This window comes from Larus michahellis, chromosome 17 (genome assembly GCF_964199755.1).
Source record: "Larus michahellis chromosome 17, bLarMic1.1, whole genome shotgun sequence".
Classification (NCBI taxonomy): Eukaryota; Metazoa; Chordata; class Aves; order Charadriiformes; family Laridae; genus Larus; species Larus michahellis.
Genome location: NC_133912.1, coordinates 3664112 through 3680969, shown reverse-complemented (window position 1 = coordinate 3680969; position 16858 = coordinate 3664112). Strand labels below are relative to the sequence as shown.

Sequence of the window (16858 nt, the reverse complement as noted above, 5' to 3'; positions counted from 1 at the left end):
AAACACCAGTGCACGCTGAGGAGAGATGATTTCCCTTTTCTTTCACCTTCTGAATATGTGCTGGGGGCACATTTCAGAGCCTCCCAGGACAGCCAAGAGCGTGGGGTTTCCCTCTTCCAGCATCTAGCGTAGGTGGCACAACGGCGTTCTGATCATTGCTACGTCTCCGTATTTTGTAAATAAGCCCAGAGGCTATGCGATGGCTTCATATTTAGAAAGAGGATAAACAGGGCTATGTGCTATCTATTTATTTGTTCTTTTATTCATTCAGTTAAGAGCTCGCAAAACACTTTGCAAGCGTCTATGAAATGAGCCTCGTAATGCTTCCAGGAGAGGGAAGAAATGTTCCTGCTCCACTTGGCAGGCTGAGGGGCTCAGAGAAGTTCTCTGTCTTGCCCACGGTCAGGGCAAGACCATGGTAAACGCATGAGTAAATCCCGGGTCCCATTTTCCATTTCTAGTCTGTAATGGCTGCAAAGACTCAAATGTCCAGGCTCAGCAATGCCCAGCCATCTGTGATCAAGGTCCTCTTTTCTGGTGTTTCTCCTGCCTCACGGACTAATTTGGGAATGGGATGGTGCCTCCATGCCTTGTGCCAGCGAGGAGTCATTAGGTGGCACATGAATGTGGGATTAATGATGGAGAAACCACGTCAAACCCAGCCTGGCTCCTGTGCTGTCAGAGCGCATCCCCATCTGCACATCTTCCTTTAACTCCTCCATCTCAGAGCTGCCTTCAGGCCTGTCCGTGCTCCTGGCCCCTTGGGCCTCGGGGTGGCCAGTGCCCTCAGTAGGCAACCACCATCCCGTGCATGGTCACCTCCTGGTTGCTCCCCCTCTTCCCTCTCGCTTTGTGGTTCAGGTCCGGCTTGTGGCCCTTGAACATTTGCTGTGGCTTTTGCCAAACTCAGACTTACACCTCCTGGCACCGAGTTGGGCTCATTCGTAGGGTTTGAGGTGAACCTGGCGTTGAGTTGGGCTCATTCGTAGGGTTTGGGGTGAACCTGGCTCCGAGTTGGGCTCATTCGTAGGGTTTGAGGTGAACCTGGCTCCGAGTTGGGCTCATTCGTAGGGTTTGGGGTGAACCTGGCTCTGAGTTGGGCTCATTCATAGGGTTTGGGGTGAACTGGAGATGCTCACGCATGGTGGGGACCCAAGTGCACGTATGGCTTTCTCTAGGCTGGCAGACGATTTTGCACCCCCCGTGGGCTCCCATCCCCTGTGCTCACTCTGGGGCTATGGGAGCCCCTTCAAGGTGACAGTGGGGGGAAACGAGGCCATGGCGCTGCCCCGTGCTCTGAGCAGACGAGAGCCTGTGGGAGCGTGCAGCACCGCTGCCCTGTTTACAGCAGCTTGTCTGCCTCCGCTCTTTGTAACCTACTTTCCCTCCTTTCGCTCTAAATAGGGCTTTTGGGCCGCGGGTGGATGGAGCAGTTCCTCCCCCTGTCCCCCTTCCCCCTGTCCCCTGCAGCTCAGGGGGTTCTGAGCAAAAAAGGGGCATTTTGCAACCTCAAACTTGCCCACCCTGCCCTTGTCTGGGGGAACATGGGCTCTGTCCCCAACAGCAGCCCACCCTTACAGCCCTGTCCCCATGCACGGTGGCTGTCCCCAGGAGCCCGTAGTGCACACGTGGGTACCTGTACCACATTCAGGTTCCCCTGAGCCACCCCGCTATGGAAAACCCGTGTCTTTTGGGGTGTTGTGGAAGCAGGTAGGCTTTTCTTTGCTGCTCACTGTCCAAAAAAGGGAGTTGGCTTCGTGGGGCCAGGCCGATCTCCCTCTCCCTTCCCGCAGGTGCTGTGGGGCTGGAGCATCCCATGTGCAGGGAATTGTCGGCACCCTCTCATTAAGGGGGAGGCAGGGACTATCTGTGGGCTCTCCCCGCCCCCAAATAAATTCGCCTTAACGGCTGTGCCCTTGCAGATGTGTAGCCTTTGAGACTTCCCCCCAAACAAGCAGCACAGGCTGTGGGTCCCCTCCAGTCCCCCCCAGCATCCCCCCTACCTGCAGCAGGGTGACCGTAGACCCCCATCCTTGGACCTCCATCCACCCCGAGGAAGCCCGGATGAAGGTATTTCCCCCACCTTGCACTTTCTTTTTCTTCTCTAATGCTCCAATTCCCTCCTTTTTGGCCCCAATTCCCTCCTTTCTGGCCCTAATCTGATTTTTTCCATTTTTTTGGGAATTTTGGGAACGGGCTCCTTGGAAGCAGGATGCCGGCAAACACTTTGCAATGCAGTAGGTTTTGGGGTTTTTTGTGTGCTGTTTGGCAATTCCGCTGGCCAATTATATTTTATTTTTGTTTGCGAGACAACGTCCTCCATGAAGCAGGCTGAACTTTGGCATGTTTTGATATGGAAATGTTTTGGCAAGGAAGCAAAATGTCGCGCGTCTGTAATGGCCCCTTCCCTCGAGAGTCGGGTTTTTAAGGGAAAAGACCGCGTGGGAGTTGAAAACTTGCCCGAACGCACTAAATACCAACAGGAATGGCAACCAACAAGATCTTGGCTTCGCCAAGGAAATCTTAACATTTTGCTTTGCTTAGAGAGGGGGTGAACAACAAAAAAAAAAAAAAAAAGGAAAAATTAAAAAAAATAATCCTGGATCGTTGTCTGAAATACTGCTGGAGAACGAAAGCCTCGCCTTTCAAGCTTTTCGGGCGATGTTGTGACGGCTCCGCACGGTTCTGCCGGCGCCGGGTGTCTCAGCCACGACGAGGTTTGTTTGAGCAGCGCAGGGCTTTTTTCAGAGCTGGGGTTTTTTTTTAATTATTTTTTGCCTTTAATAATATTTGGCGTAACGAGGGGGAGCCGCTTTTCGCTCCGCAAGGGCGGGTGTTTTCAGAGCCCGCCTTTTTTTTTTTTTTTTTTTTTTTTTTTTGAATTTGAGTGGGGTTTAAGCGTGCCGTGTGTCCGTGGTTCGGCCGGGGATTTTAGCCGCACGCTGAACATTAAGTGTAAATTAATCCCCTTGAGATCCCCAACCATCGCCCTGCAGTGGAGAGGGTCTTATGGGTCCTCCTGAACCCCAACCTGCCTCGCCACGCTGTCGGCGCGACCCCAGCCTGGGTTTGTACCTCTTTGGGTGGATTTTATGGAAGCTGGGAGGATTTACGCATATATTTAGGGCACGAGGGTGGTGTCGGAGGGGCTACCTGGGCATCGACAGCTAAACCAGCCCAGCAGTGGCTGGGCTCGCCATGCTGTCAGCCTTACCCCAGGCTGGGTTTGCACCTCCTTGGAAGGATTTTTATGGAAGCTGGGAGGATTTAGGCGTATATTTAGGGCATGAGGATGGTGTCGGAGGGGCTACCTGGGTATCGACAGCTAAACCAGCCCAGCAGCGGGGTGTTAGCGAGGAGCAGGAGGCTCCAGTTTGCGTTTTCCACCCAGGCAAGCTCAGGCATCTGCGATCAGTTTGAAGAATAGGCTGCGGTTTTGGTTTTGGGGTTTTGGGTTTTGGTTTGTTTGTTTGTTTGTTTTTTCCACAATTACCTCAGCTTTTTTTTTTCTTCTTCTTCTTTTTTTTTTTTTTTTTTGGAGGGCTAAATTCATGCGATAAAATGCATTAAATGTAACAGCACGGAAAATAAAAGTTCAGTTTGTGGAGAAAGCCTGATTTAGTGTGAAGATAAAACGAGATAAAACAACTGGAAAAATTAAGTGGGATAAATAAATTCTGCCGAAGAGAGACAGAGGGGGAGAGCTGCGTGTGTGCCGTCGGCCGGGCAGCGGTTGATCCAGCTGTAAATGGCTTTTCCAAGGTTTTTTTTTTTCCTGGGAAAAGAGGTGATGCTTTGCTGTCCCTCCCCGTTCCCAGCGGCTCAGCTTTATCCCGGGGTGGGGAGATGCGATGCTCTCTGCCGTGCGGCTCTGCAGTGGGGTGTGCACGCTCTGCTCCTCCTGCCCGGTCCTCTCTCTTTTTGGGTGAAGAAATGAGAATATTCGGCAGCCAACGGGAAAAGCAAAGCAGCAGGGCGGCGGGGTGTGGGGGAAGAGGTGTCGGGATGGGGTTGCCAAATAGGCTGGGGAAAAATTAGCAGCTGCAAGTGTGCAGAAGAAAAGGTGGAGAAGAGGGAGAAAAAAAAAAAAAAAAAAGGGGGTAGGGACAGATGGAGAGAAGGAGGGAGAGAAAGAGGACGTGGGAGAAAAGGGAGGAGGGGATAATAGTGCGGAAAGATATTAGTTAAAAATCTTATAGCCCCGAGCCCAGGCGCCATCTGTACATAGCAGGGTACCAACAAGACGCAGCTCTCGCTTTCTCCGCGCCGTGGAGGTGTTACGTATATCTTGGCCGGGTAGTGAGGCCGAGATGTTCAGGATGAGATATTTTGCGTGCCCCGGGAGAGAAAATGCCTTTAGAGGAGCCCCGGTTTTGGGAAGCAGCTGTCTGCAAGCTGGGGGACCGGAGAGGAGCCGGCGTCTCTGTGAAAAAGCTTGTCCGGGTTTTTTCCAGAGGGAGATCTGGAGAACTTCCACTTCCACCAGCGCTGGGGGGCGAAGCCCTGTGAGCAAGGATTAGCTCTTTGATTAAAGAAGCCCACCTTCTCCAAGGACTGCTCTCCCCTGCAGCTCGGCTGGGTTTTTTTTGCTGTCCTGGGTGCAGCGTTAACTCCTTCGGTGGCCAACAAGGCAGAATGGCTCAGAGACACCAAAGTGCATCTCAGAGGAAGGGAAAAAAGCTATTCCCTGTGGTCTTTGCCCTAAGATTTGCAGTTTTCTCTGCCCGGTGAGGGCTGTTTTACCTTTCGGCGGGGACATGGTGGTTTGCTGTGTCCCCCACGGGAGAAGCTGCCGTCCCGGGGTGAGGTGCACCTCGCTGTGTCCGTGCTTCCTAGGGTTCCCCTACCCAGACAGGGTGCTCGTGGGAAAGCCATGGGCTGTGAATATCTGTGCCATCTTTAAAAGGAGTTAGAAATACTCTTTGGAGCTCTTTTTGAAGAGGCAGTGTCCTTGAAAGGGCGCTTGTGAGCGGGGAGGTGACACTTGGTGGCCAAGTGCGTGGGGTTTTGGTGTCACTGGTGTCTCCCCATCCCTCCTTGCGGCAGCTCGTCTCAAGGGAGCTGGACTTGCACGGAGAGCATCTCGGCATGCCTCGAGCTGCGCGAAGAAGGGGAAAATAATCCGGCGGCAGCAGTGAGGCCGAAGGATAAAATCCAGGGCGACCGTCTGTAGGTCCTGGTGGCTGCTGCCATTGAGCTGTTCCGCGGCCCCCGGGCTCCGGTCCCTCACTAATTACTTCCAGGCCTGTACTCTTGACATTTGCAAGCTCCTGATTAGAGCAACGAGGGAGAAATCTCCGAGGGAGACGGAGGCCAAACTGCACCGCTAATAAAAGCCGAGATTGACAATCGGCTGGGAGGCGAGAGACGGGGAGGTGGAGGGACTTCGTCCTTGCAGTCTCGGTTTCTTTCTGAGCCTCTGGGATGATGAGAGAAGGTCAGGGCTTGTTAACGTCACCGTGAGGAGCAGGATCCGCCACTGCCATATGCCTGGTGCCCCCAGGGCCCGTGCCAGCCTCTGAGTCCCTCTCAGCGAGGGGGATATTTTTAGACGTGGACCTGAGCTGAAGCCACCTGCACGAGTGCCCCATACGACCTCGGGTCTGCAAACTGTCTAGCTACAGAAAGCGGCTCTGCTTTTTGTGTCTTGCCGTCTTTGTGCCTGCATCCAGATTTTGTAGCCCCCTGGATTTCGAGTTCTTTCTCCCATGCCCTTTCCTCCCCCGTGCCCCCACTTGCACCCTCCGTTTGACGCCCGCGCTGTCATGCAGCGGGGAGCGTTAACCGCAGCGGTGGCGCCGGGAGATATTTGTGATGGGGTGGATCAGAAAACCGGGGCAGGAGAGGCTGCTCTGGCCCCCTGCACCCGCTGTCGGATGCCCGAAGTGCCCAGTTGAGACGTAGCGCCTGAAGTCTCCTGCGTGGCTGTTCCAGGCTGTTGGGTGCCTGCCCGGTTAGGCAGGTTTCTTGTTACGTAAATATGTATAGCGTTCCCTTTCCAGTGCTCCCTTTCCCCTCCCTGGTGCCCCATATATGCTTACCTGCCTGTATCAACCAGTTCAGCGGTGTGTCTATCCATTTGTGCCCTGCCTTTACATCTGTTCATGTAGCCATGTCTCTCCAGCCTCCTCAGAGGCTCCTTCTGAGGCAGACAGGCTTTTTTTCCCCCCCTTTAAATCTCCCCTTTCCTGAATTGCACCGGCTCTGGCAGGCTTTCTGCGACACGCACTCTATGTCTACAGCTTCCTATCCCAAGGGGTAAACACCGTTTTACCCGGCGGAGCTTCTGGTCCCTGCAGCATCCTTCCTCCGGAGCTTGTCCTGCTGCCGGACGAGGCTCAGCAGCGCCCGGGGTCGGGCTGCCTCCCTGGTGGGGAGCCGCAGGGGGTTCGTGCTGACTCCGTTCTGCTGCTGCTCCTTCCCTGCCGGCAGCCCCGGTTCCTCTGTGCCAGGGCGGGAGCAGATCGGGAAGGAGATGGGGTTGTCCTTCCTCCCCATCCCTTCTCCCCCCACCCTCCTCCTCCTTGAAGGATGCTTGGGCACTGAGGCAGCCAACCCGCATGTTCAGGGGTTAAGCCAACTTTTCGGCAGCTTGAAGAGCTTTCTGATGGAAAACTCAGCCCTGCTTTTCTCTGCGCTTCCCTCGGCTCCTCGGCTGTCCTATTTATCCAAGCTGCAGCGAGCATCCCTCTGGTGCCTGCAGCCATAGCTGGTGCCGGGAGCCAGCACGCGTCTCTGCAGTGCTAGCCCGTGGCTAGCGGTGTATTTAGGGTCGCTGTGTCCCACTGCCATATACAAAGGACCCGCTGTGCGGACAGCAGGGCTTGGGAGCACTGAAAAACCCTTTCAAAGCCGCTTTATCGGTTTTAGCAGCTGCGTTTGGCTCTCGGGATGAGGTTGGGGTCCCGAAATAGCTAAAACACTTTCACTGGTCATTGTGCTCCTCTTCTAGCCCCTGGAAGAGGGGGCAGGTTCTCCATGATGTATTCAGTAGAGGAGGAAGATGCCCCTTGGAGGAAGGCACCCAGCCGTGGTCCAGCCTGTCTTGGCTGGGGCGCGAGGAGCTGTGCAGCATGCTGCGGGGAGATGGCGGCGTGACGTTGGTTGGCTTTTGTAGGCACAAAGACAGATGTGTCCGGATGGTCACCGAGGTCTTGGTGCCCTCGGTGGCTCTTTGGGGAAGCAAATGGTGGCCTCCGGGTGCCTCCAAACAAGGAGGTTTGTTGCTGATGTTGGGTTCTGCCCTGGGTGGAAAGCCCTCGCAGTGGTCTCAGTGGGGACAGCAGGGATGTGGTGGGGAGATCCTTCGGAGCCCCCTTCCAGCCTTACACGATCCTGAGGGGCGAGTGCAGGGTGGCAGGACGCCGTTTTGTCACCGCCCTGCCTGCGGGCAGGCTCCCAGCTCCTTAGGAACAGGGGAGAAAGCGGCGCACGCCGCGGGGTGGGAGACGCATCAACAGGTGGACGCAGAGAAGGGGAGCGAGCATCCTTCGGCTTTTCGGGGGCTGCATGGCGAGCGTGAGGAACGACACCCTCATCTTGAGCCGGGCTTGAAAAGGTTAAAGGGGTGTGTGTGTGTGTTTGTGTGTGTGTGTCTCGGTTCCTGAGCGTGGTGCGGAGGGGGTTAAAGTGTCGAAGCGTGCGTCCCCGCCTGCCTGTGCTGTTCGGGGGGGGGGGGTGTGTGTGTGCAGTGGGGGGGTGTGGGGTGTTGTATGTGCGGGAAGGCAAAGTGCCGGTCAGTGATGGAGCCGCTGCCATGACAACCCCGGGAAGTCAGCCTGCGCGCCGCCCGGGGATGCTGCCGGCCAGCCGCGCCGGCGGGGCTGGGATGCTGCCGCCGCCTCCCCCGCTCCCCCGACACCCCTCCGCCGCGATTTGCGCCTGAACCGGAGCCCCCCACCCCTCTCGCCCCATCCCCTTCCCCACACCCGCTTTGCCGAGCCTCTCGCCCCGCCGCCGGGGGGACGTCGCCTGCAGCTCCGCGGGGAAGTTTCGATCTTGCGACATTTTTGGGGAGCTTCTGGGTTTTGGTTTTTTTTCTTTTTTTTTTTTTTTTTTTTTTTTTTCCTTTTTTCCTTCATCTTCGTTTTGCCGTTTCCCTCTATGATTTAAACGAAAGAGCAACAGCCGGCAAACAGCCCAACTCCGAGCCCGGTTTTGCTCCCCCCAGCCTGTATTTTTATGGCCGCCCTCCCTTCCCTGCCAGAGGCACTTACGTTTCCTCCTTGGGTTATAAACTTTTGATGCCAGATCTCCGCAGCGCGTGCACAACTGAATCTTAAAGTAGCGTCTCGGAGCAGCCACACATCTGTGACCTTCATCTCTTGCTCTGCACCTCCTCTCCTCCTCTTCCTCCTCCCCCCCGGCCCTCCCGTCCTCCTCCCTCACCCAAGGATACTGGGGACTCCCTCCGGATGCCGCTCGGCAGGCTCAGCGCTCGCAGGCTGCCTTGCCGGGGGCTCTCCTGATCTCCGTGGAGCTCCGCATCGCTCGCCCCGGTGGTTTTGCTCCCCACCATCCCCGCACACACGCACCCCTTCCCTCCTCTTCCCCCCCACCCCCACCCCCCTTTTCGCTCCTGGTGGCCTTGTCGGGTGTGTTTTTTGCCTGTTGGAAAAGTCCCTGCTGGCCAGGATGGGGGTCGGTGGGTGCTTAGCCCTGCCCTGGAGGTGCCTAGTCGTCCTCTGTCTCAGGCTGCTCTTCCTTGTGCCCGCAGGAGTGCCCGTGCGCAGCGGAGATGCCACCTTCCCCAAAGCTATGGACAACGTGACTGTGCGGCAAGGGGAGAGTGCCACGCTCAGGTAGGAACAGCTGGATTTCTGCTTTGGGGGGGGGCGGTCCTGGCTGCGGTTCTCGGGGGATGCTGTCTGTGCGCCGAGCGGGGCTGCCGGAGGGTCCTGGGACCAGGTGGAGACTTTGCCTGCATCCCAGGGGCTCGTCCCCATCGCGGCAGGGGACACCCCGGCAGAGCGGTTGAAGCCCGGGGGGGACACAGCGATGTGCTTGTGCTGCAGCGTGGGGCTGGCAACCTCCCGTCGGTGCTGGCGGGGGGCTGCGGGTGCCAGACGAGGAGGTGACGAAGGGGCTTAGGTGGCAGACAGTGAGTTAGCGCTGCCTTGTCGCTCCCAAAGTTGTCTCCGTGCGTGGTGGCTGTGTGGGAGGGGAGGGTGGGGTGGGGGGGGTCCGCACTGCCTGTGCCGATGCCAGCCTGCATTGCCAGTGGATTTCCAGGGCTGCGATGCCTCCGAGGTGTCAGCGCTTCGCCTTGATCACTTTATAGTCTCGGCACGGATCTGTTAATATCAAATCAATCTTTTACTCCTGGGGTGCATCTTATGAATTCTGATGGATGCTTTACCTTACGCGGTTTGCCGTAGGAGAAAGGCGGGCGGCTTATATGCAGATGGGCCCCTTCTACGCTGCACAATACGGCAGAGCATCCCCTTTTCTGTTCCCTGAATGAGTTACAGGTGTACATGGTGCATTACCCGTGTAGGATAGCGGCTCTGAGTAGACATCGCAGCGTCTATTGGGACGTGGCTAGATGAACAGATAGCAGCCCGGCTTATTTTTTTGGAGCGTGTCAGCTCGCGTCTGGGGCTTTGGGTCGTGCTGTGCGTGCTTCAGGCAGCCCAGGGAGGACTTGAGCTGCTCAATCCAGCTGGACGAGCAACCCTGGGAGTTGAGGGGCGATGCAGGGGGATGGTGGGACGTGAGTCTGGAGGAGTTAGTCTGCCGTTTTCTCCGCAATAGCCAGCAGCGCGTCTGCCCCCCGCGTGGGGCTGGCTGCTCCCTCGCTCAAACTGGGAGGAACAGGGCTGCAGCAGAGAGGAGATGCTCTTCCCACAGCCAGGCGGGAGGGTTGGCATCAGCCAGCCCAGCGGGTCCTCCTCTCCCTTAGCCGGCACGGGGATGGAGGAGCGTGTGCCGGTTTGGGCAGAGGATGCTCCGCTCACCCATACGGGGGGGTCAGGCGGATGCACGGGCGGATCCGGCATGTTTTCCATGGTCTCTGTAGAGAGGAGATGTTGGATGCGTAACGTGGCGGTGGGAAACCGGCTCCGGCTGGAGGTGGGTGCTGCCGAGAGAGGTGCTGGTCGCTCGGCTGCTCGTGGATTTCGGGATGTTGCCTGTGCCGGGCGCATCCCTATTCCTCGGTCTCAGCCAGGGACTTGCTGGGACCTCTTTGCCATCACCCCATGTAACTGGGGGGGGGGCCGTGGCGCAGCAGGAGAGCAGAGGGCACTTTTCCTTGTGCTTTTCGTAATTGAACCACACGGATGGTGATTAACCTGAGCTGGAGCGAGCAAGGCAGTTTAAAGAAGAGTAGACAACCTTCCCCCCGGGGACATGCCTGTGGCCTTGGTGCTCTTTTCCTCGCCGTCTGCATTTTCCTTCCCGTTATAGCGCAGGGTTTGGGGCTCTCACAGGCAATGTCCGTGGAGGGCAGAGCAGGATGGGTGCTGAGCCCCTTCCCCGGGGAGCCCCGCGGCTCCGGCACCGTCCAAGGCTGCTGCCAGCAGAGGGCTGACTTGGATCTCCTTTTATTTTGTTGTTTTGGTTTTTTTTTTTTAAAGCTTCTGGCCTCTTTTCTCTGCTGTTTGCGAGAGGGGATGTTTGTGAAGCAGCCAGCCCCGGAGCGATGGGGTGTTTTAGCTTTACTGTAAGAAACTCTGCATCCCCCGGCGCTTAGAGGAACGCCTTGCCCCAAAAGCACTTGTTCTCCACCCGTTTTTACCCCCTCAGCATCTCCTCCTGCCCAGGTTCTCCAGTGCATCTTTTCCATCCTCTCACCCCTTCCTTTTGTCTTTTCAAGTTTAGCTTTCCCTGGCTGCAGTCGGGTCTCTGGCCTCCGGCTCCCGTTTGCCCTCGGTTCTCCCCATCTCTTCTTGAATTACTGTTCCCCAATGCCCCCCACCTCCCCCCCCTTCTCTCCCACCCCACAGTTTTCTGTCCTCCCTTGGGGGCTGGAGATGGGCAAGGCATTGAATGCAGCAACCCAAAGGGGTGGCATCAACCGGGGGCGGGGGGGGGGGGTTGCACACAAGAGCCCAAAGATGGAGAATTCCGAGGATTTATTTGCAGGCTGCCATACCCTACGGAGAGCCAGGGAGGGGAAACTGCCCTGGGAAGTCTTTCCATATGGGTGGTGCTGGTGGTAGATGTGGAGCCCCTGATGGGTTTTTCTCCCGGCAAATAGTCCGTGCACCCATCGGAGGAGCAGATGCGGTGTCCTCTGCCGTCCTCCCTGCAAAACGGCATTTTTTGGGGCGCTCAAACCGAGGGGTACGGCCTTGAAAAAATGAGAGCCGTAATTCCAGCTCGTTGCACTTGTAGAATTAGCCACAACCTTGCTAGGTCTGGAGGGGAGAAGTCCTTTCCCATCCTGCTGCTGCCTGGTCGTGAGTTGGGCCGAGCCTGAGCATCTCCCCGGCTTCGGCAGGGCTGATGGGAAGCTCTTTGCTTTCCAAGACCAGCGCTTCAACCCCACGTTGCTTTGCAGAAAGGAAGGGAGAGAGGAGAACCGCACGCCTAGCGGTGGAGGAAACCTCGGAGGCTTTTCAGGCTGGTTGTGGTTTTCCTGTATTGGATTTGGGGCGCTTCCATTTCCAGCTCCCCACTCTTTTTCCGAGGGAGGCTCCGCGTAATCCTTGCAGAAACTGAGGCTCCATCTACAGGCAACTTCTAGGTCGTCTTAGATCAGCGGCAAAACGATTCCCTTGTTTTAAGCAGAGATTCTTGATAATTTGCTACTTTTTACTGTAAGAAGGAGCAATTCCCATAATAGTCATGCACCTTTCCTCTCTGGGGAGCCCAAGGCAGTTTGCAAATTCTCCGTGTATTATTAAAATCAAGCTGCCTCTTACCTGACGCTGAAATACAAAGCCTTCGGCTGTGAAGCGGGGCAGGTGTTGAGGTGGCAGCGATAACCCGCGCTACGCACCGGTTTGGGATGCGAAACGGAACAAGGAGCCCACTGGTAATGGACGGGGAGGTTGAAGGAAGGTGGCTTTTTAATTTCCTAGCTGGGATTTGGTGTGGAAATGCAGATTAAGCCTCTGCTTTTGGGAAGAGGGCCACCGACTCTCAGCTTTCTACGCACGATGGTTCTTGGATGCGCGTGCCCTGCGAGCCGCGGGGCGTCCCTCTGGCCCCCAGGTTGCTTTGGGGACATCGCTGAGCAGGTCCCCAGCGCCGTTAGCCCATCCCGGTGGGCTGACCCCGGCTAAGAAACCTTGGGTTGCGTTTTATCTCAAGGGCAGCGCGGTGGCGGAAGCGTCTTCCCCACGGCAGGGGGCGGCCAGGGCGATGCGGGCGGCGGCTGAACCGAATATTCGAGGAGTGTGTTAAAACGGGGCCGTGCAGTAAACGGCATCGTATTGCTTGCGCCGCCAACCGACCTTTTATAACAGGCATCAGAACAGTTCATAAAGACGTAAAACAACAGCTGCTCAAAATTTCAAGACTTTATAGTTTTATCTGTATTTAAGAAATATTGGCTTTTTATTTATCTTTTTTTTTTCCATAAGGCAACGAGAGTGTGTTTCAGTAGCTGGGAGACAGAGCGTGACGGCTTTTCTCCTTGGCTGTCGCCACACCTGGGCTCGAGGCCTCAGTTTCCCCATCTGTAAAATGGAGCCACGGGCAGTTGTTTGCCAGTGGTGATTAGAAGAAATGAGCGTTCATAGGTGGTGCTAAGGTTGTATAAAAAACATTAAGGCATGTATAACTAGGCTTTTCTCTAAACTAAATAATACAGAGATGCTTTTCCCCTGTATTTAAGGGCAGATTTTCAAGTCACATCCCCCTCTGCCTTTCTGTTCTCTTCTGGTGTGGCCTCCCCTACGGCTTGTCCATAAAGGGGACCAAAAAAACCCAGGGTAGCTTTGCTCGTTGGCATCCAAGACTCTGCGCCAGGCTGCGTTCTGTCAATTAGCGAGTATGAGAACAATTCCAATTAAAAATAAAAAGCCAGAATCAAACATCACGAGATGCCGTTCTTCCATTTATTTTTGCAATTATAGTTTTAATTATTTCTGACAATGCTGCTTTCTTTTTTTTTTTTTTGGGTGTAATAATCTACCGCAGTCCATTTCCCAGCGCGCGACAAGGCCTGAATAAAATAGAGCCAGCGGGGGCGGGCGGCAGGACCCCAGTTTTGGGGCATAGGTCTGGGAAGTCGGGAAATCAGATGATTTTCGGGCCTTTTTTCTTGGTCAAAATGCCGGCCCCCAGTTTACCTACCTGTTAATGGGGGTTGTGACACCCCCCCGCCGCCGTGCAACCGCGGTAGCTGGCAGAGCGAAGAAACGTTAATGCGTCTCCGCTGTTAAATCCTTGCTGAGAAGTGGGAAAAGAGTTGCCGCTTTTTTTTTGTGTGTGTGTGTGTGCGTGCAAACGCTAAAAGCGTGGGGATTAGCGACGAGCAGATTAGCGGGGACATGCTCCATCACTGCCCCCTCCCTCCTTCCCTTCTCCTACCCAAAAAGTTTTCTGGAGCAGCTAAATATATACCTGCCGTTTCCAAGGTAGAGCTGGCTGCCTGGCGGAGCTGTAATTGGCGACTCAGTGAAATTACAGCCACGGATTCTGGCATTTGGATCCTCCTGGCTGGCATCATAATTTCTCCCTAGGTAGCTGGTATTTAACTTGTCTTATCTGCTCCTGATAGTTATAATTACAGTGCCCGCTAATTTCCCCTGGCATATTGCAGCCCTCGGGAGGGTGGTTGGAGAAAGGGCGAGGGGGTTGCAGGAGGGCTCCCTTCACCCCAGTTGCACGAAGGCAGAAGTAGCTGGTGACCTCCCCGGTCGTGTCCCCTTCCCACCTTGGTGGGGCTGGAGCAGCCTCGCAGCGCCCTCACCGTGCCATTGCCCTCGTTGGCATCAGGGGAGGAGGTCGTGGAATGGTTTGGGTTGGAAGGGACCTCAAAGATCGTCTCGTACCACCATGGCAGGGACAATTTCCACCAGACCGGCTTGCTCCAAGCCCCGTCCAACCTGGCCTTGAGATGCTGGAGGGAGTCTGAAGTCCTGGTGTCCTTGCTCGGTCTCCGTCTCGGGTCAGGGTAGGGCTTGCTGCTTTGCGTGGGATGCCTTTGGGGTCGCAGGGGGAGAGGTTGGTTGTCCCTTGCTCGGGAGCACTGTCCTGCTGTGCCAGGGGGACGTTTGGGGCTGGCTTTGGGGAGTTCACCTCTGGCTGTCAGGGCTTCCTCGCCCCAACACCTCCCCCGCCGAGCTGGCAAGGCAAGAGGGGCTTTGCCGCGGGTGTAGGACCAGACTCGAGCGGCGGAGAGCTAGAGCCCTGCCGACGCAGAGATCGTAACCGCAGCAGTGCGGTTTTTACTTCAGAAAAGCCTGTTTTTGAGAGCGTGGTGAGCTGGTCCAGCTCCGCAGCAGGACGAGGAGCTGCTCCTCGTCACCCTTTCCAGGGACAGGCTTGCGAGGTCCTCATGCCTAGCAAAAAGCCACCCCCCACGCTAAGTTTTTGAGCTCCGCTGGCCAGGAGGAGTCACAAGCGGTGATGTTCAGCTCGGGGGGGATGAGACAGAACTGTTAGTAATCCTTTTGCTCTAGGGTACACACCATCTTTATTTTTGCAAGCATAATAGACGCGGTGGGATTGCAGGCAGTAATAGCCGTCCTTCCACTGGATCACGCGCGCTGCTCCAGGAGCTCGGGTCTTTGTTTCTGGAAAAGGATTAGGTGTTAACGCTGCAAAATGAAAACGGGGGCACGGCGGCTATCTTTCACATTCCCGCTTTCCGAGGAGTTTTCTCTGTTCCCTCGACTGCTCTCGCAGTTTGCCTCCTCCTTGCGCTTCTCAGCCCTAAAGCCATGGATGCTTTTTACAACAGCTGGACATATTGTTTTAAGCGATAATCTTTAGATACCGCGGCCGAGCAGACAGTTCATAAGGAATATCTGATTCGGTGACTATCACTTCTTTTTCCGTCCTTGCGAGCAGGCTTTTGAGGGTTAGGATGTTCTGGTTTTGCTTCTTTTTTTTTTTTTTAATGAGAAAAATAATTCCCCCCCTTCCAACAAGTCATAGACTGTAATGGGTTGTTTACTGCAGGTTTGATTTGATGCCTCGGTCTTGTCTTCCCTGGCAGACAGAACCCTTGAAGGTTGGATCTTTAGTGCAAAATACTCACAGACTGTACTTCTGTTTTCCTATGAATATTTCCCAAGGTTTGCTCAAAATGGGTTGTTTCCATGACGGTGCTCGCCTGACGGACTTGTTCCTGGGGATGCAAATGGGTCTCGAAGTCTGCGTCTCCGCTGAGGGGGAGGATAATGAGAACAACAACTGTGGGTGGCGTGGGATCAGACGAGTCCCTGGGAAATTGTGCTGACTCCCATAAGGTGCTTTGTGCAGGTGTGGGGTTCAGAGCGGGGAGAGCCGAGGAGCTGTCGCACAGGGCGTTTGGCTTTTTCTTCCCTTGGCGGAAGAAGAGGAATGGGACGCCAGGAGGGGGAAAGAGGAAGGAGAGAGGGGAAAAGTTGGGGGGGGGGGGGGCAAAGAAAGCGGCGGGTGCGAGAAGGGAATGAGTAAAGGGGAAAAACAAGAGTGGTGGAAAGGGTGAACTTGAAGGAAAAGGCGGTAACTCCCCTGGCACGAAGTTTGAGGGCTGTGGGATGAGTTCCCAAATCACAGCCCAGCAGTCGGCAGGGCCAGCTGGACCACGGGGATGTGCCGGCTGCTGGGAGCTGAGATGCTGGGGGGACGTGGTACCCAAAACCTGGGAAAAGTGTGTCCCCCCCCTCCTCCTATTTGTTTATATTTTCTCTGTTTGTGTGTGTATGTGTGTGTATATATATATATATATTTTTATATATATATATATAAAAATCTAGCAAATTTCTAACCCATATAAATCCAATTACCCATGTTTTGCCTGCAGGGAGCGAGGAAGATTAATGTTTGGTATTTTGGCAGGAATGTAAAAAGGAATAGGTGGTAATAACAATGAAGGCTCATAAAAAGGAACCGATAGCCGTGTCTGTGCCCGGGAACCCGGCCGTAATTCTCCTGGGCATTTGCCGGCAGGCCGTCCTGCTCCCGCCGAGGGGCAGGGAAGAGCCGGGAGTTTCTTCCTGGGCACCTGAGCGTTCATCCTGTGAGCGGAGATGACGTTAATGGGTTAATAATGGAGGTTGATAAAAAGAAAGGGTTTGTGCTGCCAGGGCACCTTCTCATAAGGCATCCCGCTCTGCGCTGTGGCTCCTAAGAGCCACAGGAGCGTGTTGCTGTTAGCCCCATTTTGCAGCGAGGCAGGAACGTCCCGAGAAAGGAGCGTGTGGGGTTTTGGGAAAGAGAGATGGTAGCTCAGCTCCACCTTTCGTGGTGAGTCTGTGGTTGCGTTGGTCCTTGCAGATCTGGCTTGGAGTGACACAGCCCAGGGTTTTTTGGGCAGTTACGGCTTTGGTAGGAGTCGGGAGTACCAGAGTTGTGCTCTGTTGGAGAACAACATCTCTCGAAATTTTTTGCCTCCGCTCCAAGCCCTTTTCTGCAGTGTCTCTGCATGCTGAGTTTACCCCAAGTCTTTCCTTTCCCCAGCATGAACCCGCGCACGCGAGATGCCTTTTCCCTGCAGCCCTCGGTCAGGGGACAGTAGGCTTGTCGGAGGATAATGGAGGAGGATGGCTGGAGAGCAGCCCTGAGGAGAAGGGCTTGGGGGTGTTGGTGGACGAGAAGCTCAACACGAGCCGCAACGTGCGCTGGCAGCCCAGAAACCCCCCGCAGCCTGGGCTGCACCCCCAGCAGGGCGAGGGGTGGGATTCTGCCCCTCTGCTCTGCTCTGTGAGACCCCCCCGCAGTGCTGCCTCCAGCGCTGGGGCACCAACAGCAGAAG

The 16858-nt window shown here is 55.5% G+C and overlaps 1 protein-coding gene across 5 annotated transcripts in view; it reads left to right on the top strand.

Moving 5' to 3' along the window:
- The window catches only part of LOC141732449 (opioid-binding protein/cell adhesion molecule homolog), a 318029-nt gene that overhangs the window by 190641 nt on the left and 110530 nt on the right, over positions 1 to 16858 (top strand). For 4 of the 5 annotated variants that reach the window (XM_074561476.1, XM_074561477.1, XM_074561475.1 and 1 more), the window contains one exon: positions 8717 to 8801. In XM_074561476.1, coding sequence (XP_074417577.1) covers positions 8717 to 8801 — 85 coding nt within the window. Of the gene's footprint in view, positions 1 to 7726; positions 8802 to 16858 lie in introns of those variants that run through there. The other variant, XM_074561474.1, reaches the window with a different exon arrangement.